At 47.2% G+C, this 21,647-nt stretch overlaps 1 protein-coding gene across 2 annotated transcripts in view; it reads right to left on the bottom strand.

Moving 5' to 3' along the window:
• The window catches only part of CFAP418 (cilia and flagella associated protein 418), a 67,652-nt gene that overhangs the window by 10,058 nt on the left and 35,947 nt on the right, over positions 1-21,647 (bottom strand). Inside the window, exons 3-6 of one of the 2 annotated variants that reach the window (XM_077270934.1) lie at positions 11,763-11,819; positions 10,868-10,932; positions 9,204-9,269; positions 2,774-2,869 (exon numbers count right to left, since the gene is read on the bottom strand). In XM_077270934.1, the coding sequence (XP_077127049.1) occupies positions 2,774-2,869; positions 9,204-9,269; positions 10,868-10,932; positions 11,763-11,819 (284 nt within the window). The remainder of the gene's footprint in view (positions 1-2,773; positions 2,870-9,203; positions 9,270-10,867; positions 10,933-11,762; positions 11,820-21,647) is intronic. The other variant, XM_077270935.1, reaches the window with a different exon arrangement.

Below are 21,647 nucleotides of genomic sequence, written 5' to 3'. Positions count from 1 at the left end.
GGCGTCATTGCGGCTTAGATTTTGAGGAGGGACTGAAGAAGAAACTTCTGTTTCTATTGCCCTGGTTATGGGAGCCCCTATAAGATCCTCTATGGGATCTACCTCCTCTAGAGTCAGACTGTCTTCGGAAGGGGAATCCCCTCCGAAAGGACTGAGGTTTTCTAGTTTTGTCCTCCGGAAACCCCTTCTTTTTATCCGAAGCTGACTCTAGGATAGTATCAAGAGGGGGCCCGAATACCCGTGCTCCGGAGAAGGGGATTGAACATAGCTTAGATTGGGAAGCACTATCCCCGGACCAGGATCTTAGCCAGACCGCCCTCCTAGCCGCGTTCGATAGCAAACCACTCCTAGCCGAGAATCTGGCTGATTCAGCAGTCATATCGGATAGAAAGGCCGTGGCGGACCTCATAATAGGGATGGATTTTAGGATCTCAGATCTCGGGGTCTTATTGGACAGGTGTTCTTCCAATTGACCCATCCAAAGATACATAGAGCGAGCTACCGAGGTAGCCGCTATGTTGGTTTTAATCAGAGCCGTGGAAGATTCCCAGGCTCTTTTCAGAAGGATGTCAGTCTTTCTATCCATGGGATCGCGCAGGCTTGAGGAGTCCCTAAAGGGTATGGCAGTCTTTTTAGCCACTTTCGCCACCGGAACGTCAACCTTAGGGATTTCTTCCCACAGTTTTACGTCCTCAGGTTCAAATGGCAGACGAGCTTTAAACTCTTTGGATAATACGAGCCGGCGTTCCGCTTCCTTCCACTCCTCCATTATCATGGCTTTAATGTGCTCGCTAACAGGGAATACAGTCTGCTGACGTGACATAAGTCCCCCGAACATCAGGTCCTGCCTGGATTGTGGTTTAGGTGTCTCCTCTATCTGCATGGTGCACCGTACTGCCTGCACCAGATCATTTGTCTCTTCCGCCTGGAAGAGATATTTCCTTTGGTGGTCCTGGCTTCCTGACGGAAGCTCGCCCTCTTCGTCTGAGACGAAGTCCTCTGAGTTAGACTTGTCCTCAGAAGTAAACTCTGGTTCTCGTTCCTGTCTGGCCCTCTTGCGGCTGGGAACAGGACTGGGCTTCTGCACCATACTGGATAAAGAAGCCTGCACCTCCTCACGTATAAGGGATCTCATCTCGGACAGTAATGCCAGCTGTTCGTCCCTCACGACCTTAGACGTACAATCTGCACACAAAGTCTTTCCGTGGGAATCCGGGAGCTTTGCATTACAGATAGGGCATCTAGCAGATTTTCCCGAGGCCTTGCCGGATCTCCTAGCCTGACCAGAGGAACCAGAGGGGCCAGCAGGGGTTCCCTTATCCTTAAATGACATAAGATAGGGATAAGCGCTGGGGTAAGCCTGCTCCTACTTGCGGATAGGGGTCTGCGCTATGCGCACTTACCACCTCCTCGACCGGCATACTTGCATCCATGATGAGTGAAGCAGGTCCCCGCAGCTTGTAGCGTCGGAACAGGAGCGCTTCAGCCGATATGCGTTCCACAGTGGAACGCACGCTTTCCCCCTTTACTTGCAGCGTTACCGGAAGTGACGGTAACGGATGCCGAAAACCGGAAGTGACGCATCCTGGGCACTTCCGTCCAGAGACGCCGTTCTGGATACCACGCTGCTCCCTGGAAGCCGCACACAGCGTGGATGGCGTCCGCAGCCGAGAGCCTCCCACCGGGAGGAGCGGCTGCCACCAGGAGCCTCGTCCACTCCTGGTCTTTGGAGCAGAGGGACCCCCCACCGGAGGGTGTCTGCCCTGAGCCTCTTGACAGGGGGAAGGATATTGGCAAGCCGCACGATCCCCCTGAGCTCTGGTAAGCTTGCAGCTTCTCACTCGTGCGTCCTTTCCTTGCAGGGACAGCAAAAACACCGAGGATTAGGGGTGGGACATGACCTTTTAAACTCGTGTGTTTCCTGTCCCAGCAAGGGGAGGAGGACGTCCTCCAGGGTGCTGTCAGGATGACATCCTGGAAATAATGGCTTCACCAGAACAAGATGAACATTTTGGAATAAATCAACCAGAGCCCAGACCTGGATGCAATTGATCTCTGGGTGACCTGAAGAGGGAGCTGTACACAGGAAATGCCCGTGAAGTGACAGCTTTGCAGCTACTGCAAGGAAGAGTGGGCAAAGATTGCCAATTCTATATGTGTTATGCTAATATGCTGACCCAAAAAGACTGAATACTGTCACAAATTCAAAGGAAACTTCAAGAAAGTATTAGTATAAGGGTGTGCATATTCATGCAACCCCGTTATTTTCCTTTTTACACCCTTAAAGATTTAAGTTTATTTTTGAATGGCTGTGTACAGAATATGGACAACATTTAAAAATGTGGAAAAAGTTCTGAAATGATTCTTGGTATGATATTTTTTTACATGACAAAAACCTGACATTGTACCAAGGGTGTGTAGACTTAAGTTAACATTAAGTCACACGGGCCAAAATACTTTTACTTTCAACTGAAGATAATTTCCTGTCTTCATGCAGAATTCTTAACCGGTCTTTCTAGTGGGTGCAGAGGCCGTCTCTCCAGTAGTTTCTGTTTCGCTTTTGCAACCATATATGCGAAATATTTTATCAAAACATAATAGTGGTGTAACATAAAGAAAGTCATAATCGTGAGGATATTGAATCCACAGAACTTCCATCAGTAGAGAGGTATTGCTCAGTCGCGCACCGATAAGGAGCTTAGTGCCGCCTGCCTGGTACTGAGCAGAAATGTTCATGGTGTCTCCAATTATTACCTTACACTAAGCTGAGTACCTGAAGAAGAGGTAGTCACAGGACGCGTCCCATTTGTAGTCCTCAAATGTCACAATGTTGAAATCGCAGGAGGTGCAGCGCAGCTGGTTACAGGCTCTGCAGGAAAGAAAGAACGATGAGCAAAGTGTGGTCAGTGGTTTACAGAACATGTCAACACGGGGATGATCAGAAGACTTCATTTAACGTTACCAGGAAAGATCTTGCCAAACTAAATTGCTGCTTAGAGCTTAATCTGAAGACCAAACCGCAAAGCGCAATGGGCCACATACACTAGACAGAGGTCGGCAGCAGATATATCTCCCACGTCTCTTTATATATTTAATTTCCCAGAGGAGCATTGCATAGAAGTCTCCTTACACTGGCATGTTAGGCATGTCACTCTACAAGGAGAGAAGATACGTCTTAGATCTCAGTCAGAAACCTCTCTAACAGCCAAATCAGATCTCTTCCTTGCTTGAAACACGGGTCTTCAAATAAAGATTCTGGTTTGCCTTTTCTCCTAAGTTATGTGGTAAGGTTTGTTAACAGGTCAATAGTGACTCGTAGGATTGCTACTTCCAGTAGGTGGCACCTGGCACTAGAGTTCAAGTCCTCTTCCTTTCTGAAGAGGCAGTTTGCACATTACACAGGAACATTCGGCCAAGCTGATGAGTACGCCATAGGAGAGCTGTCGTCAGGGACCTCTGGTAGCGACTTATTTCCCAAGAAAAAAAATGATCGGCAGTTGAAATTAAACACCCTGGTTCCTTCTCTCCGCAGACATCACCTCTTGAGCGAGAGTTGGGAGGCCTCCATACACATCAGATAGTCAAGATATCCAGCTGAAATGGATGGGTTCCGATGACTTACCTAATGGGTTTGAAGGCCTTGAAGACCCCTAAACTCGTTAGTTTATGGTAAGTTGAATTCACCGATATCGATAGGTTTGACCAAAAGTCTAATATGCACGGGGACCCCTGAGAGATGAATCTGCTGATTCCATTGAGCTCTAACAATTAAGACATCATCAGACATGTCTGGCAGCGGCTCTCTCTTAGAGAACACAGGAGTGGTCAGCAGAGTGACGGTTTGTGAGAACAGGAGAGTCAAGAGATAACTGCCAGCAAAACCAACATTAAAGCGACAAGCATCTAAAGTGTATGGGGGGCATAAGCCAATAGTCAGGATCCTCTTCAATAAATGTACGGCACTAAAACGCCACCAGAGACATTAGGCAAAGATGACAGATGAGGTCGGGGGAGAGAAGGATCTGGCATGTTGGACTTCCGGTGATCTATCCTTTTGTTTGGCATGGAGTCTGAGCGGTCCTGTGTATGAAGTATGCATGTTTCGGTGTTGCTTAATTGTACAATGATAAACTCAGCATATTAACCGCTTAGTGATGGAGCCAATTTTGACCTCAACCCCTTCATGAAGCAGCCAATTTCTGTCTTCGCGTTTCCGTTTCTTCCTCCCCTTCTTCCCAGAGCCATATGTCTTGTATTCTTCTGTCGATAGACATTTGAGGTCTTGTTATTTTGAGGGACGAGTTGTACTTTTGAATGATTTTACCACAAAGTGTACTGGAAAATGGGAAAAAAAAAAATTCTACAGTGCGGTGAAATTGTGAAAAAAAAAACTAAACATAATTCTGACAGGGTTTTGGGAATTGTTTTCATGATGTACATTTTGTGATAAAAATGACCTCACAATACGATTCTCCTCATCAATTCAATTATGGCGATGACAAACATGTCCAGTTATTTCATTGTTTAAGTGGTGAAAAAAAAATCTAAAAAAAAAAGTTTAAAAAAAAAAATTGGGGGTTGTGTCGCCATTTTCCGGGACCCATAAAAATGTTTCGGCTTATTTTTTGCAGGGAGAGATGACGGTTTTATTCGTACCATTTAGATTTGGCTTTTTGATCGCTTGTTACAGCATTTTTTGTGTGGAATTTTGTCGTTCTTGAAATTTTTCTGTTTACAGTGTTCACCGATCAAGTTTTGTTTTGAGATTTTGATAGATCGGAGATTTCTGAAAGTGGCGATGCCACATGTGTGTATGTTTTTTTTTATATCTTTATTTTCATTAGGGGGAAAAGGGGCAATTTAATTTTTTTTAAAACCTTTTTTCTTCCAGTTTTTACTGTTCTTGTGAGTCCCCAAACACTAGTTTCACACATCAGTTTTTTTTTTTTTTCAGGCTAAATCTGGCCAATTTGTAAAAAAAAAACGGATCCGGCGCAAATTGTGAAAAACTGATGCGCCGGATCCGTTATTTAGCTGGATCCGTCCTTCTTTAATGCGCATGGATTTTTGACTTCCTGTTTCGGGAGAGAGAGCGCGAGCGGGAGGGAGAGAGCGCGAGCGGGAGGGAGAGAGCGCGAGCGGGAGGGAGAGAGAGAGCGCGAGCGGGAGGGAGAGAGAGAGCGCGAGCGGGAGGGAGAGAGAGAGCGCGAGCGGGAGAGAGAGAGAGAGCGCGAGCGGGAGAGAGAGAGAGAGCGCGAGCGGGAGAGAGAGAGAGAGCGCGAGCGGGAGGGAGAGAGAGAGCGCGAGCGGGAGAGAGAGAGAGAGAGCGCGAGCGGGAGAGAGAGAGAGAGCGCGAGCGGGAGGGAGAGAGAGAGCGCGAGCGGGAGGGAGAGAGAGAGCGCGAGCGAGAGGGAGAGAGAGCGCGAGCGGGAGGGAGAGAGAGAGCGCGAGCGGGAGGGAGAGAGAGCGCGAGCGGGAGGGAGAGAGAGAGCGCGAGCGGGAGGGAGAGAGAGGGCGCGAGCGGGAGGGAGAGAGAGGGCGCGAGCGGGAGGGAGAGAGAGAGCGCGAGCGGGAGGGAGAGAGAGAGCGCGAGCGGGAGGGAGAGAGAGAGCGCGAGCGGGAGGGAGAGAGAGAGCGCGAGCGGGAGGGAGAGAGAGCGCGAGCGGGAGGGAGAGAGAGCGCGAGCGGGAGGGAGAGAGAGCGCGAGCGGGAGGGAGAGAGAGCGCGAGCGGGAGGGAGAGAGAGCGCGAGCGGGAGGGAGAGAGAGAGCGCGAGCGGGAGGGAGAGAGAGAGAGCGCGAGCGGGAGGGAGAGAGAGCGCGAGCGGGAGGGAGAGAGAGAGCGAGCGGGAGAGAGAGAGCGCGAGCGGGAGAGAGAGAGAGCGCGAGCGGGAGGGAGAGAGAGAGCGCGAGCGGGAGGGAGAGAGCGCGAGCGGGAGGGAGAGAGAGAGCGCGAGCGGGAGGGAGAGAGAGAGCGCGAGCGGGAGGGAGAGAGAGAGCGCGAGCGGGAGGGAGAGAGAGAGCGCGAGCGGGAGAGAGAGAGAGCGCGAGCGGGAGGGAGAGAGAGAGCGCGAGGGAGAGAGAGAGCGCGAGCGGGAGGGAGAGAGAGAGCGCGAGCGGGAGGGAGAGAGAGAGCGCGAGCGGGAGGGAGAGAGAGAGCGCGAGCGGGAGGGAGAGAGAGAGCGCGAGCGGGAGGGAGAGAGAGAGCGCGAGCGGGAGGGAGAGAGAGAGCGCGAGCGGGAGGGAGAGAGAGAGCGCGAGCGGGAGGGAGAGAGAGAGCGCGAGTGGGAGAGAGAGAGAGAGAGCGCGAGCGGGAGAGAGAGAGAGGGAGGGGGAGAGAGAGCGAGAGAGCGCGAGAGAGAGCGAGAGTGAGCGAGCGAGCGAGAGAGAGCGAGAGACCAGAACGGAAAATCTGCATGATTTGTATGGAAAATGCTTTGAAAACCAGATCCGGGCGCCGGATTCATTGTTTCACACATCCGTTTCATGTGTTTTTGGCCGATTCTGTCACTGTGTGTTTTTTTCCGACGGACAAAAAAATGTTGCAATGGACGTTTTCTCCGTCTGCCGGAAACGACTATTTGGACGGATCCAGAAAAAAACGGATGAAACGTGTGGCCATCAGGCACAATCCGGCGCTAATACAACTCTATGGAAAAAAAACGGATCCAAAAATTGCTGGATTGTGCCTGAACAAAAAGCCTGATGTGTGAAAGTAGCCTTAAGGGACTTGAAGATGCGATTGTCTGATATCCTGTGCTATGTACAGCGATGCCACGGCAAAAATCACAGTCTCCTCTGGAGCCCGGCCACAGTAGCTCCATAATGACCAAGCACGGGGGTCTCCAGCAGACCCCCGACTGTCATTACGACCAATCAGCGACCCGCCATCACGTCACGTGCCCAGGTGATAAATGCCGCTCTCAGAGATGTGAATGCAAGCAGATGTCCATTGTAAAGCAATATTTCAGGGTCTTCTGGGTATTGCTTACTTTTGACATCCATTATTCAGGATTGGGGCATTATAGCTCTGTCCACGTTGCGCACAGCTATGGTGGCTTCAGCCTTGCTCCATTGCCTTTTCCCCAACCCATGCCCTCCGTTCTGCTAATGACTTAAGACGAACATCCTCAATAATCCAAACTTCCCAAGCCAAGATGTCTCTTGTGTTGCGCCACTTCACTGGAATACTCTGGACAGTTTTATTTTCTCCCCAAATACCCACAGTTTTAGGTGTGGTCTAAAAACGCATCTTTTTAGACTGACCTATCGCTTTACCTCACTTATGCAACCATCCCCATTTTGCCCTTACAAAATGTTCTTCCAAATCAGGACCCTCGTAGCATCTGTACACCCCCTCCATGCAGTTCACAGCCCTCTGTATCTGTACTTGTGCACACACTGGCTGGGACCCGGTTCATGCAGCGTTATATGAACACCCCATTTATGATATTGATGGCTGGACCGGACAATACAAGCACTTGTCATCACCATTTACCTTTCGCGTCCCCCCTATTTCTTCATACATGTTAATCTTGCGAGTAACACGGGACCCTCACTCATCTTGGTATCTGTTGAATTATGTGTTGCTCTGTTATGTCTTTATTGCCTGTACAAGTCCCCTCTGTAACGTCATGTGCTGCGGAATATGTTGGCGCTATAGATATAAAAGTGATTATCCTTAGTAACAACTTCCCCTTCTCCTTTATTAGGCTATGTGCACACATTCAGGATTTTTCACGGTTTTTTTTTTTTCACGTTTTTTTCAGCCATTTTCCGAGGGAAAAACCGCTTACATAAGCATCCCATCATTTTAATGCATTCTGCAATTTTTGTGCACATGCTGCGTTTTTTTCCCCTAAAAAAAGGCATTGCGGTAATAAACGCAGCATGTTGATTAATTTTGCGGATTTTTCACGTTTTTGCCGCTATATTATGCATTGGGAAGCTCTGGAAAAAAAACACGGAAAAAAAGTGAAAAAAATGCGAGTGGATTTCCTGCAGAAAAAGTCAGGTTTTGATCAGGAAAATTCTGCAGACATTCCTGAACGTGGGCACATAGCCTTACTGAGTGCTGTTCTTTCCCTGCACTATCATTTATACTGCTTCTCTGCCTGTAGGCTGTAAAAGACTGATAGCGCCACCTACTGGTCATTTTACAGATTTTCTTCTTCTGTAAAATTGATCACATATCAAGTTTGGGGGGAAAAAAAAATGATCAGAATGATCAGTACGAGAGGGAAGGATGTGTACAATATTATATGTGTAGATAGTGTTTGGTGCACCATATTTTCTGACAGAGTATGTGCCAAATTTTGAGGGAAACAAATTGATGCACAAAATGAAAAACTGGGGGAATCCTCTGCTATCTAGCACAATGAGTGCTCTGTGCAAACAAGGTCAGCAGGGTGGCTCAGTGGTCAGCAGTGCAGCCTTACAGCTCTGGGGTCCTGGGCTTAAATCCCACCAAGTACAACATGTGCAAAGAATTTGTATGTTCTCCCCGCGGAATATGATGGTGCTATATAAGAAAAATAAGTGTTTTCCACCACTACTTGTATAAAAAAATATCCAAAAACATTACAAAAAACAGAGTGAAAAATAAGAAAATGACTGTGATGTGTTGATCCCCCGCTGTGCCTTCCTTAGTGCTGCTCAGGTCACCCACCAGTCTCTGTGCTTTCTCTTCCATACAAAAGGCCATGTGACCCTTAGAGCCAATCACTAGCTGCAGTGAGGACCCTGATTGGCTGCAGAGGTCCTGCTTGGGTTGCATGGAAAGATCATGCATTGGTCAGTGCTGCAACCAATGAAGGGCGGCAACGATCACGTGTCCTTCCAGCCAGAACACAAGGACCGGTGAAGGAAGCAGGCAGCGACAGGGGAGAAACTGTAGTGGAAAAAGCAGGTAACTGGAGCAGCAGGTAACTATACTTGGTTTTTTTCCACACTATGGTGGGACATATTTTGTTTTTTTAGACAGACTACCCTTTACTTCATTTGTATTGTGGCTGATCCGACTCGGTCACCCCCAGTCGATAAGCAGCAACTCTGCCATAAAAATGTATGTGTCTAAAAATGCACGGCCGTCCTGTAATCCACGAGACGTCAGTCCGTCACAGCACAGAGCAGCGTTAGGGACCTTTGCTATAGAACCAGCGATCACATGCGGCTCGTAGTATGGGAGAGGCAGGAGAACTCTTACCGTTCAGATACACTTGTCCCAAGGCCGAAAGGAACCAGACTTCCCCCGAGGTAAACCGGGCAGCACCTGTAACAACAACAGCCATCGGCTACATGATCAGTACCTCTGCCAAAGGACCCGCTGACCAATGATGCCGCCCTCCGCAATGCATGAGGCTCCTGCCAAACCCTCCGACACTGATCTGATCAGAGCCCGGCTGTATCCTGGTCCTGATCGTGACGGAACTACAGACTCATTTTCATTGATTGTTCTATTAGGCTTCATTCAGACCTCAGGTTTTGTCTATGGGTTCGTGAAAAATCGTACCGCACTTGGAAGACATCAGAGTACGGTCCCATTTTCATGGACTGTCAGAATGGAGGAGGTGGAGAAACTTTTTTTTTTTTCCTCCACATGTGAGAAAAACTTGTGACGCAGGGGTCACACCTGATGAAACTCTGATCCAAAAAAAATTGGTCCGCTATTCTCGTACGTGGAAAAATTGTACGTCTGAATGAGGCCTTAGGACGTCATAGACAGAAGCCCAATATGTACTGCAGCCGGAAGCAGCTCATGGGTGTCAGCTCTCCATATGGAGGACTCGCCCCGTAAATGATCTAAAGGGGTACTCCCATCTCCGAGATCCTAGCCCAATATGGAGTGGGTGTATTATTATTACTATTAGTAATGGTAATAATAATAATAGCCAATTAGTGATGAGCGAATATACTCGTTACTCGAGATTTCCTGAGCACGCTTGGGGGTCGTCCGAGTATTTTTTAGTGCTCGGAGATTTAGTTTTCAGTGCCGCAGCTGAATGATTTACATCTGTTAGCCAGCATAAGTACATGTGGGGGTTGCCTGGTCGCTAGGGAATCCCCACATGTAATCAAGCTGGCTAAGAAATGTAAATCATTCAGCTGCGGCGACAAAAACGAAATCTACGAGCACTGAAAAATACTCGGACGACCCCCGAGCGTGCTCGAGAAATCTCGAGTAACGAGTATATTCGCTCATCGCTATAGCCAATACCTCCAGTTAGAAATGTAGTAGACAGGGTGGGCCATTTATATGGATACACCTAAATATAATGGGAATGGGAATGGTTGGTGATATCAGCTTCCTGTTTGTGGCACATTAGTATGTGGGAGGGGGAAACTTTTCAAGATGGGTGGTGACCATGTCGGCCATTTTGAAATGGGCCATTTTGGATCGAACTTTATTTTTTTTCAATGGGAGGAAGGTCATGTGACATCAAACTTATTGAGAATTTCACAAGAAAAACAATGGCGTGCTTGGTTTTAACGTAACTTTATTCTTTCATGAGTTATTTACAAGTTTATGACCACTTATAAAATGAGTTCAAAGTACTGCCCATTGTGTTGGATTGTCAATGCCTCCCTCTTCTCCCACTCCTGACACACTGATAGCAACACTGCAGGAGAAATGCTAGCACAGGCTTCCAGGATCCATTGTTTCAGATTCTTTGGGGTCATCTGAAGACAATAGTCTATGCTGTGAAGATACGAGATGTGCAGCATCTGAAACATCGGCTCCTGGAAGCCTGTAAGAGGGTAAGGAGCGATGATCAGGGAGCACTGGAGCGACAGAGTAAATTCAGCGGTTTAGAACTGGTGCATCAAATTACACCAGTTCTACTGTACAGGAACTGTGGGTTCACTTACTTTTTATTGGGATGTTGTCTGGATGTTTTGCATGATTGTTGTCTTGGGGATTTTACATTTGGTGTCTAAAACAAAAATAAAAATGTATATATATAAAATAAATAATAGCAAGTAAGCAGAAGGACGCAATGAAAATTATGGTGCCACACATTGAATAAAGCAGGGACTTGTGAACCTTGTAAGATCAGTAGAGGGGACATCCTCAAATTAACCCTTTTTACAGCATCAGTCACAATATAACATATTGAAATAAGGTTGTGTGTGGGGGATGCAGCTTAAAATGATTACAGCCCATTTTACTAATTGAGAGTCCTCATGTTAGGCCGACATCACGGCTCCATCTCCCTCATCCCCCAGTATGCGGAATGTTATTTTACACCCTGACAACTTGGCTTCTTCCAATCAACCACTGTGTATATCTGTAAGGAATTGCACTTCACTAGGTGTCAAAGGTTGGACATTAGGGTAGATACAGAGGGGAGAGGGGTCCGAGCAGAGAGCAGCTACAAGACGCATGATAACTGGACTTTCTGCAGGAAACGCAGGAGCTGGCACAATTTACATGGGAAGACTGTAATGTAATGCTGATGATCAATGCTTTGCTGTTGATTAGGGCTGAGCGAAGCCAAACTGTAAAATTCGGGGTTTGTATTGGACACCTAGTGACAAGGATTTCTTACCATATGTCCGTGTAACTGTTAAGGGGACTAATAAAGCTTGTTGAAAGGCTGCAAGGCAGTCAATCAACAAGCTTTAAGCCTGAGGGCACTTCTGGCACCATCACAGACATGCTAAGCAATGGCATGGCTGTGATTGGCCGGCACAGCACGTGACCCGGGCTGACAGTGTAAAATAAATAAATAATTAAAAAAAAAAAATATAGAATTATTCTTACCGTTAATTCGGTTTCTAGGAACCTTCCACGACGGCATATGGAGGTTGTCTCTTTGCCCTAATGGGGAACAGGAAACACAGAGAGGTTAAAAGGACCTCCCACTTGCCAGTGACTTACAACTGAGACCATAGCACTGGTTTACCTTCAGAATCCCAGGACTAAACCAGGAATATGTATCGGGTGGGAAATTAGTGCCGTCGTGGAAGGTTCCTAGAAACCGAATTAACGGTAAGAATAATTCTATTTTCTATAGTCACCTTCCACGACGGCATATGGAGGAATACCAACTAATTTGGCACTAGGGAGGGACAACGGCCTGGAGTACTTTACGGCCGAAGGCTAAGTCCTTATTGGACAATACATCTAATCTATAATGCTTAGAAAAGGTATGGAGTGAAGACCACGTTGCTGCCCTGCAAATCTGCTCCGGAGATGCGCCTGCTCTTTCTGCCCAGGAAACCGATGTAGATCTGGTTGAGTGGGCTTTGATCCCTACTGGAGGCAATTTGTTTTGAGCGAGGTAGGCTTCCGTTATAGCTTTCTTGATCCATGTAGCGATGGTACTTTTGGCTACTTTTTTCCCTTTGTTTTGTCCTGAGAGATGGACAAATAGGTTATGATCAATTCTGAACGTACGGGTCTGGTCCAAGTACTGTAAAAGAATACGCCGGACATCCAAAGTGTTGAATCTTCTTTCTTCCAAGTTTGCTGGATTGTGGCAAAAGGTTGGTAGGAAAATCTCTTGGGAACGATGAAAGTCAGAGATAACCTTCGGAAGAAAGGAAGGATCAAGACGAAGCACAATTGAATCATCCCTTACTAGAAGATAAGGTTCTCGTATAGACGAGGCCTGTAATTCACCAATCCTTCTAGCTGAAGTAATGGCTACCAAAAACACAGTTTTGTAGGCCAGATTTTGTGGAGAACTGGAAGATAGTGGTTCAAAGGGCGGACCTGTCAGACCTTGGAGTACCACATTGAGATCCCATGGGGGGAACTATGATCTGTTTTCTAGGATTCATTCTAGTAGCTGATGTCATAAACCTTTTAATCCAGCGATGACCCGCTAAATCTTGGTCAAAAACCGAGCTAAGTGCAGAGACCTGTACCTTGAGGGTACTGGGCCTAAGACCTATTTCCAAGCCTTTTTGTAAAAAAAACAAAATAATGGGTATATTAGGCTTGAGAGGGTCTGGAAGGTTAGGCAGACAGAATGAAGAAAACTTTTTCCAGATCTTATTGTAGATGGCGTTGGTTACCGGTTTTCTCGATTTTTGGAGAGTAGCTATGACAGGGATTGATAGTCCTTTAGCTCTTAGTACCTGGGTTTCAGCAACCACGCCGCCAAGCTCCACTTCTGAGGGTCTGAGTGGAGAATGGGACCCTGAGAAAGAAGATTGTGCTTTATTGGTAACATTACCGGTCCATTCACTTGTAGTTGGATAATTAAGTTGAACCAACTTCTTTTGGGCCACAATGGAGCTATCAGAATAGTCGGAGTCTTTTCTAGACGTATCTTCCGTAGAACCTTGGCAAGCATTGGGATTGGCGGAAACGCGTAAGCCAGGTGAAACTGCCAGTCTTGGGTTAGGGCATCCAACCCCCTGGGATTGCCTCTTGGGTTCAAGGAAAAAAAGGTTTCGACTTTTGCGTTCTGGTGAGAGGCAAAGAGGTCAACGTCTGGATGACCCCATTTGTGTACCAAAATGTTGAATGTTTGAAGATCCAGGCTTAGGTAGTCCGCCTGAATATTTGTAGTACCCTTCAGGTGGATTGCCGTCAGGGACAGTAAGTGTTTTTTGGCCCAGGAAAAGATTCGAGCGTAGATCTTTTTTAGACTGAGGGTCCTTGTACTGCCCTGGTGCCTGATATGAGCCACCGTGGTCATGTTGTCCGAGTATATCTGAACATGTTGTCCGGAAATCTGACGACTTGCCGCTAATAGGGTCTCATCCACAGCTTTTAGCTCCCTGAAGTTTGACGATTTCTCGGTGATCGACTGGCTCCAATGACCTTGATAGGGGACGTGGTTTATTATGGCTCCCCAGCCCCTCTTGCTGGCATCTGTTTTGATCGTGGTTAGAGGGGACTGAATCCAGCATACACCTTTCAGAAGGTTCCTGGGATTCATCCACCATGTTAAGGAAGCTTTCACTCTGCCCGGAGTGTGGGTCCTCTTGGTAAGAGTGCCAGGTCGACCATCCCAATTGCCTAGAATGTGGGCTTGGAGGGTCCTTGAGTGAGCTTGAGCCCAAGCCACCGATTGTATGCAGGCTGTCATGGAGCCCAACAGCGACATTCCTTCTCGCAGAGTAGGAGACCTCATGTCCTTGAACTTCCTGATCTTTGTTACTAAGGGAAGTCTGTGATCGTCTGGGAGGAAGGACATTTGTTTTGCTGAGTCCAGAATTACACCCAGAAATCTCCTGGTTTTTGAAGGTTGAAGCTGAGATTTTTCTAGGTTTGGAATCCAACCTAGGGATCTCAGAATCTCTAGGGTGGTTGAGACATGGGATATCAGGGTTACCTCGGTGGAAGCTACTATCAGAAGATCGTCCAGATAGGGCACTATGCAAACACCTTGTTTCCGGATGAATGACACTACTTCTGCCATCACCTTGGAGAACACCCTCGGTGCTGAGGAAATGCCGAAGGGAAGGACTCCAAACTGATAGTGCTCCACCCGATGACTCCCCAGTATCGCAAACCTGAGATATTTTTTGTGCCTCGGGTGAATAGGAATGTGGAAATACGCATCCTTTAGGTCGATGGTTGCCATAAAGGAGTGATGTTCTATCAGAGGGATCGCAGATCTTACGGACTACATCTTGAACTTGCGATATTTCACATGCTGATTCAGACCCTTCAAGTTTATAATAATTCGGACGTCTCCTGAAGGTTTGGGAACCATGAAAAGTCGGGAGTAATGTCCCTTTCCCCATTCTGATTGTGGGACTGGGGAGATTACATTTGATCTCATAAGATCCTCGAGACCCAAGGACAACAGACTGCGATCCCTTGATGTTGGAAGGGAAGTGATCTTTAGACCCTGAGGGGGGGGGGGGGGGGGAGAGAAATTAACTCTATTAAAAGGCCCTCCTTGATGACGTTGAGAACCCAGTGGGAACTGGTGATATTTTCCCACTGACCCACATATTTCGAGAGTCTTCCCCCCACCGGGTCGGAGTCATTGTTTGTCCTGTTGGGACTGCTGCTGTTGTGGGACAAAAATATTTTTTCCCCTACCCTTTGCGTAGCTCCACCTGCCGGTTTTACCTTTACCTCTTGTTTGAGAGGGCTGAGGTTGTGGGCCACGAAAAAAACGTTTTCTAGGCTGCTTTTGTTCCGGGAGCGCTTTTTTCTTGTCGGTAGCCTTATCGAGAATATCGTCTAAGGCTGGACCAAAAACGTAATCCCCTTTAAAGGGTATGGCGCAGAGCTTAGCCTTAGAGGTGATATCCCCACTCCATAGCTTAAGCCAGAGAGCTCTTCTGGCAGAGTTGGAAAGTACAAGGGATCTGGCGGCGACTCTTACAGATTCCAGAGAAGCGTCCACCAAAAACCCTGTAGCTTTATGTAGAATGGGGAGGGAATACAATATCTCGCCTCTTGAGGTACCTTGAGATATGTGATTTTCTAATTTCTCAAGCCAGCAGGAGAGGGCTCTAGCCACACAGGTAGAGGCGACGTTAGCCTTAAGGACAGACGTAGAAGTTTCCCATGATTTCCTGAGGAGACTTTCAATTTTCCTATCCATGAGATCCTTCAATTGTGAAGAATCCTCAAAGGGGAGCGCAGTTCTCTTGGCGACCCTAGCCACCTGCACATCGACCTTGGGAATGTCCAATTTAATAAGATCATCCTCAAGAGGAAATCTGTTATGACCTGGTGGTAACGGAGCAGCACTGATGTGACCTGGTGGGAACGGAGCAGCACTGATATGACCTGGTGGGTACGGAGCAGCACTGATGTGACCTGGTGGGTAAAATAGATCATGGACAAGCTCTGAGGAGGTGGTAGCTTTACTGACCGCAAACCCTAATCCTAACACAAACACTAGAAATAGCCGTGGGACATTCCTGTCACTCCCTAGACGCCTCTTCACAGCCTAAGAACTAACTACCCCTAAAGATGGAAATAGAAAACTCTCGCCTCAGAGAAATTCCCAAAAGGAAAGATAGCCCCCCACATACACTCACTGGCCACTTTATTAGGTACACCTGTCCAACTTCTTGTTAACACTTAATTTCTAATCAGCCAATCACATGGCGGCAACTCAGTGCATTTAGGCATGTAGACATGGTCAAGACAATCTCCTGCAGTTCAAACCGAGCATCAGTATGGGGAAGAAAGGTGATTTGAGTGCCTTTGAACGTGGCATGGTTGTTGGTGCCAGAAGGGCTGGTCTGAGTATTTCAGAAACTGCTGATCTACTGGGATTTTCACGCACAACCATCTCTAGGGTTTACAGAGAATGGTCCGAAAAAGAAAAAAAATCCAGTGAGCGGCAGTTCTGTGGGCGGAAATGCCTTGTTGATGCCAGAGGTCAGAGGAGAATGGGCAGACTGGTTCGAGCTGATAGAAAGGCAACAGTGACTCAAATCGCCACCCGTTACAACCAAGGTAGGCCTAAGAGCATCTCTGAACGCACAGTGCGTCGAACTTTGAGGCAGATGGGCTACAGCAGCAGAAGACCACACCGGGTACCACTCCTTTCAGCTAAGAACAGGAAACTGAGGCTACAATTTGTACAAGCTCATCGAAATTGGACAGTAGAAGATTGGAAAAACGTTGCTTGGTCTGATGAGTCTCGATTTCTGCTGCGACATTCGGATGGTAGGGTCAGAATTTGGCGTAAACAACATGAAAGCATGGATCCATCCTGCCTTGTATGGAGCATCTTTGGGATGTGCAGCCGACAAATCTGCGGCAAATGTGTGATGCCATCATGTCAATATGGACCAAAATCTCTGAGGAATGCTTCCAGCACCTTGTTGAATCTATGCCACGAAGAATTGAGGCAGTTCTGAAGGCAAAAGGGGGTCCAACCCGTTACTAGCATGGTGTACCTAATAAAGTGGCCGGTGAGTGTATATTGACTGTGAGTGGAGAGGGAAATGACAAACGCAGGGATGAAAACAGATTTTAGCAAAGGAGGCCAACACTGACTAGATAGACAGAAATAGGAAAGGGCACTGTGCGGTCAGTATACAAAACCTAAAAATCCATGCAGAGATTACAAAAATAACCTCCACACCGACTCACGGTGTGGAGGGGCAATTCTGCTTCCCCAGAGCTTCCAGCTAGCCTGAATATTTCATAATGACAAGCTGGACAAAAAGAGACATAACTTTAAACTGAACAGTAAGTACAAGAACTAGCAAGAACTTATCTTATGCTGACATGGACGGCCATCAGGGAAATTCAAGGAGAGGACTGAGTCTAACCTAGAAAAACATTGACAGCTGGCATGAATTACAGACCAGAGCCCTGTTAAATAGAAAGGCCAAGGGAGCCGATTAGTGAAGTCAGCTGCCAGGCCAAACTCCAGGAGCAGCAGTTCCACTCGAAACCACCAGAGGGAGCCCAAGGGCAGAACTCCCAAAAGTACCATTCATAACCACAGGATGGAGCCCAAGAACGGAATTCACAACAGTACCCCGAACCCTCACCAGAGCCCCCAGACCGATCAGGACGAGCCAGATGAAAAGCACGAACCAAATCGGCCGCATGGACATCGGAGGCAAAAACCCAAGAATTATCCTCCTGGCTATAACCCTTCCACTTGACCAGATACTGAAGTTTCCGCCTCGAAAGACGAGAATCCAAAAATCTTCTCCACCACATATTCCAACTCCCCGTCAACCAACACCGGAGCAGGAGGGTCAATGGAGGGAACAATGGGCACCACATATCTCCGCAATAAAGATCTATGGAACACATTATGAATGGAAAAAGAAGCAGGAAGGGCCAAACGAAAAGACACTGGATTAATAATTTCAGAAATCTTATAAGGACCAATAAAATGAGGCTTGAACTTAGGGGAAGAAACCTTCATAGGAACATGACGAGAAGACAACCAGACCAAATCCCCAACACGAAGCCGGGGACCGACGGCGGTTAGCAAAACGTTGAGCCCTTTCCTGAGACAACGTTAAATTGTCCACCACTTGAGTCCAAATCCGCTGCAACCTGTCCACCACAGAATCCACACCAGGACAGTCCGAAGGCTCAACCTGCCCCGAAGAAAAACGAGGATGAAAACCAAAGTTACAAAAAAAAGGCGAAACCAAGGTAGCCGAACTGGCCCGATTATTAAGGGCAAACTCGGCCAACGGCAAGAAGGCCACCCAATCATCCTGATCCGCAGACACAAAGCATCTCAAATAGGTTTCCAAGGTCTGATTGGTTCGCTCAGTTTGGCCATTTGTCTGAGGATGAAATGCCGAAGAAAAAGACAACTCAATGCCCATTCTAGCACAAAAGGACCGCCAAAACCTAGACACAAACTGGGAACCTCTATCAGACACAATATTCTCCGGAATGCCATGCAAACGAACCACATGCTGAAAAAATAATGGAACCAAATCAGAGGAGGAAGGCAACTTAGGCAAAGGTACCAAATGGACCATCTTAGAAAACCGGTCACAAACCACCCAGATGACAGACATCTTCTGAGAGACAGGAAGATCAGAAATAAAATCCATGGAAATATGCGTCCAGGGCCTCTCAGGAACCGGCAAAGGCAAAAGCAACCCACTAGCACGGGAACAGCAGGGCTTAGCCCGGGCACAGGTCCCACAGGACTGCACAAAAGAACGCACATCCCACGACAAGGAAGGCCACCAAAAGGACCTGGCAACCAAATCTCTGGTACCAAAAATCCCCCGATGACCAGCCAATACAGAACAATGAATCTCAGAAATTACCTTACTAGTCCATCTATCAGGAACAAACAGTTTCCCCACAGGACAGCGGTCAGGTCTATCAGCCTGAAACTCCTGAAGCACCTGCTGCAAATCAGGGGAGATGGCAGAAAGAATCACCCCCTCCTTGAGAATACCAGCCGGCTCAAGGACTCCCGTGGAATCAGGCAGAAAACTCCTAGAAAGGGCATCCGCCTTCACATTCTTAGATCCCGGAAGATACGAGACCACAAAATCAAAACGGGAGAAAAACAAAGACCATCGAAACTGTCTAGGATTCAACCGCTTGGCAGACTCGAGGTAAATCAGATTCTTATGATCGGTCAAGACCACAACGCGATGCTTAGCTCCCTCAAGCCAATGACGCCACTCCTCAAATGCCCACTTCATAGCCAACAACTGTCGATTGCTGACATCATAATTACGCTCAGCAGGCGAAAACTTTCTGGAGAAGAAAGCACACGGTTTCATCAACGAGCCATCAGAACTTCTCTGAGACAAAACGGCTCCTTCCCCAGTCTCAGAAGCATCAACCTCAACCTGAAAAGGGAGAGAAACATCTGGCTGACGCAACACAGGGGCAGAAGTAAAACGACGCTTAAGCTCCTGAAAGGCCTCCACAGCCGCAGAGGACCAATTCACCACATCAGCATCTTTCTTTGTCAAATCGGTCAGAGGTTTAACCACAGAAGAAAAATTAGCAATGAAGCGGCGATAAAAATTAGCAAAGCCCAAAAATTTCTGAAGGCTCTTCACAGATGTAGGTTGAGTCCAATCATGAATGGCCTGGACCTTAACAGGGTCCATTTCAATAGCTGAGGGTGAAAAAATGAAACCCAAAAAAGAAACCTTCTGAACTCCAAAAAGGCACTTAGACCCCTTCACAAACAGTGCATTAGCACGAAGGATCTGAAATACCATCCTGACCTGCTTCACATGAGACTCCCAATCATCGGAGAAAACCAAGATATCATCCAAATATAAAATCATAAATTTATCCAGATACTCCCGGAAAATATCATGCATAAAGGACTGAAACACAGATGGAGCATTAGAGAGCCCGAAAGGCATCACCAGATATTCAAAATGGCCTTCGGGCGTATTAAATGCTGTTTTCCATTCATCACCCTGTTTAATACGAACAAGATTATACGCCCCTCGAAGGTCGATCTTGGTAAACCAGCTAGCCCCTTTAATCCGAGCAAACAAATCAGAGAGTAAAGGTAAAGGGTACTGGAATTTGACCGTGATCTTATTGAGAAGGCGATAATATATACAGGGCCTCAAGGAGCCATCCTTCTTGGCAACAAAAAAGAACCCCGCTCCCAACGGTGACGAAGACGGGCGAATATGCCCCTTCTCTAAGGACTCCTTTACATAACTCCACATAGCGGCATGCTCTGGCACAGACAGATTGAAAAGTCGACCCTTAGGGAACTTACAGCCAGGAATCAAATTAATAGCACAATCACAGTCCCTATGAGAAGTCAGGGAACTAGACTTAGGCTCATCAAATATATCCTGGAAATCCGACAAAAACTCAGGAACTTCAGAAGAAGGGGAAGAGGAAATTGACATCACAGGAATATCACTATGTATCCCTTGGCAACCCCAACTAGTCACAGACATAGATTTCCAATCCAGCACCGGATTATGTACCTGTAACCATGGAAAACCCAGCACAACAACATCATGCAAATTATGCAACACCAAAAAGCGAATATTTTCCTGATGTGCTGGAGCCATGTACATGGTCAAATGTGTCCAGTACTGCGGTTTATTCTTGGCCAATGGCGTAGCATCAATCCCCCTCAAGGGAATAGGGCTTTGCAAAGGCTCCAAGGAAAAACCACAGCGCCTGGCAAAGTCTAAGTCCATTAAGTTCAGGGCAGCGCCAGAATCCACAAATGCCTTTACGGAAAAGGACGACAATGAGCAAATCAGAGTAACAGACAAGAGAAATTTAGGCTGTATAGTACTAATGGCAACAGACCTAGCGACCTTCTTAGTACGCTTAGGACAATCAGAAATAGCATGAGCTGAATCACCACAGTAAAAACACAGCCCATTCTGACGTCTGAATTCCTGCCGTTCTGCTCTAGTCAAAGTCCTATCACATTGCATAGGCTCAGGACTCTGCCCAGAGGACACCGCCATATGGTGCACCACCTTACGCTCACGCAGGCGCCGATCAATCTGAATGGCCAGAAACATTGATTCGTTCAAACCAGCAGGTGTGGGGAACCCCACCATGACATCCTTAAGGGCTTCAGAAAGACCCTTTCTGAAAATAGCTGCCAGGGCATCCTCATTCCATTTTGTAAGCACAGACCACTTTCAAAATTTCTGGCAGTAAATTTCTGCTGCTTCCTGACCCTGACACAGAGCCAGCAAAATTTTTCCTGCCTGATCCACAGAATTAGGTTCATCATAAAGCAGTCCGAGTGCTTGAAAAAATGCATCTACATTGAGCAATGCAGGATTCCCTGGCTCAAGGGAGAATGCCCAGTCTTGCGGGTCTCCACGGAGCAGAGAAATAACAATCTTCACCTGCTGAACGGAGTCACCAGAGGAACGGGGTCTCAGAGCAAAAAACAATCTGCAATTATTTTTGAAGTTCAAAAATTTAGATCTATCCCCAGAAAACAAATCAGGAATAGGAATTCTAGGCTCAGAAACCGGAGTCTGGACAACATAATCTTGGATACTCTGTACCCTTGCAGCGAGATGATCAACACGCGAGGACAGACCCTGAACCTCCATATCAGTACCCAAATCCTGAACCACCCAAAGATTAAGGGGAAAAAAAGACAAAACAAGCTACAAAAAAAAAAAATGACTCAGAACTTTCTTTTCCCTCTTTAGAGATGTATTTAACACATTGTGGGCCAGCTGTACTGTTATGACCTGGTGGTAACGGAGCAGCACTGATGTGACCTGGTGGGAACGGAGCAGCACT

Source organism: Ranitomeya variabilis, chromosome 6 (assembly GCF_051348905.1).
Source record: "Ranitomeya variabilis isolate aRanVar5 chromosome 6, aRanVar5.hap1, whole genome shotgun sequence".
NCBI classification, from domain to species: domain Eukaryota; kingdom Metazoa; phylum Chordata; class Amphibia; order Anura; family Dendrobatidae; genus Ranitomeya; species Ranitomeya variabilis.
This window is presented reverse-complemented; position numbering and strand designations above follow the sequence as displayed.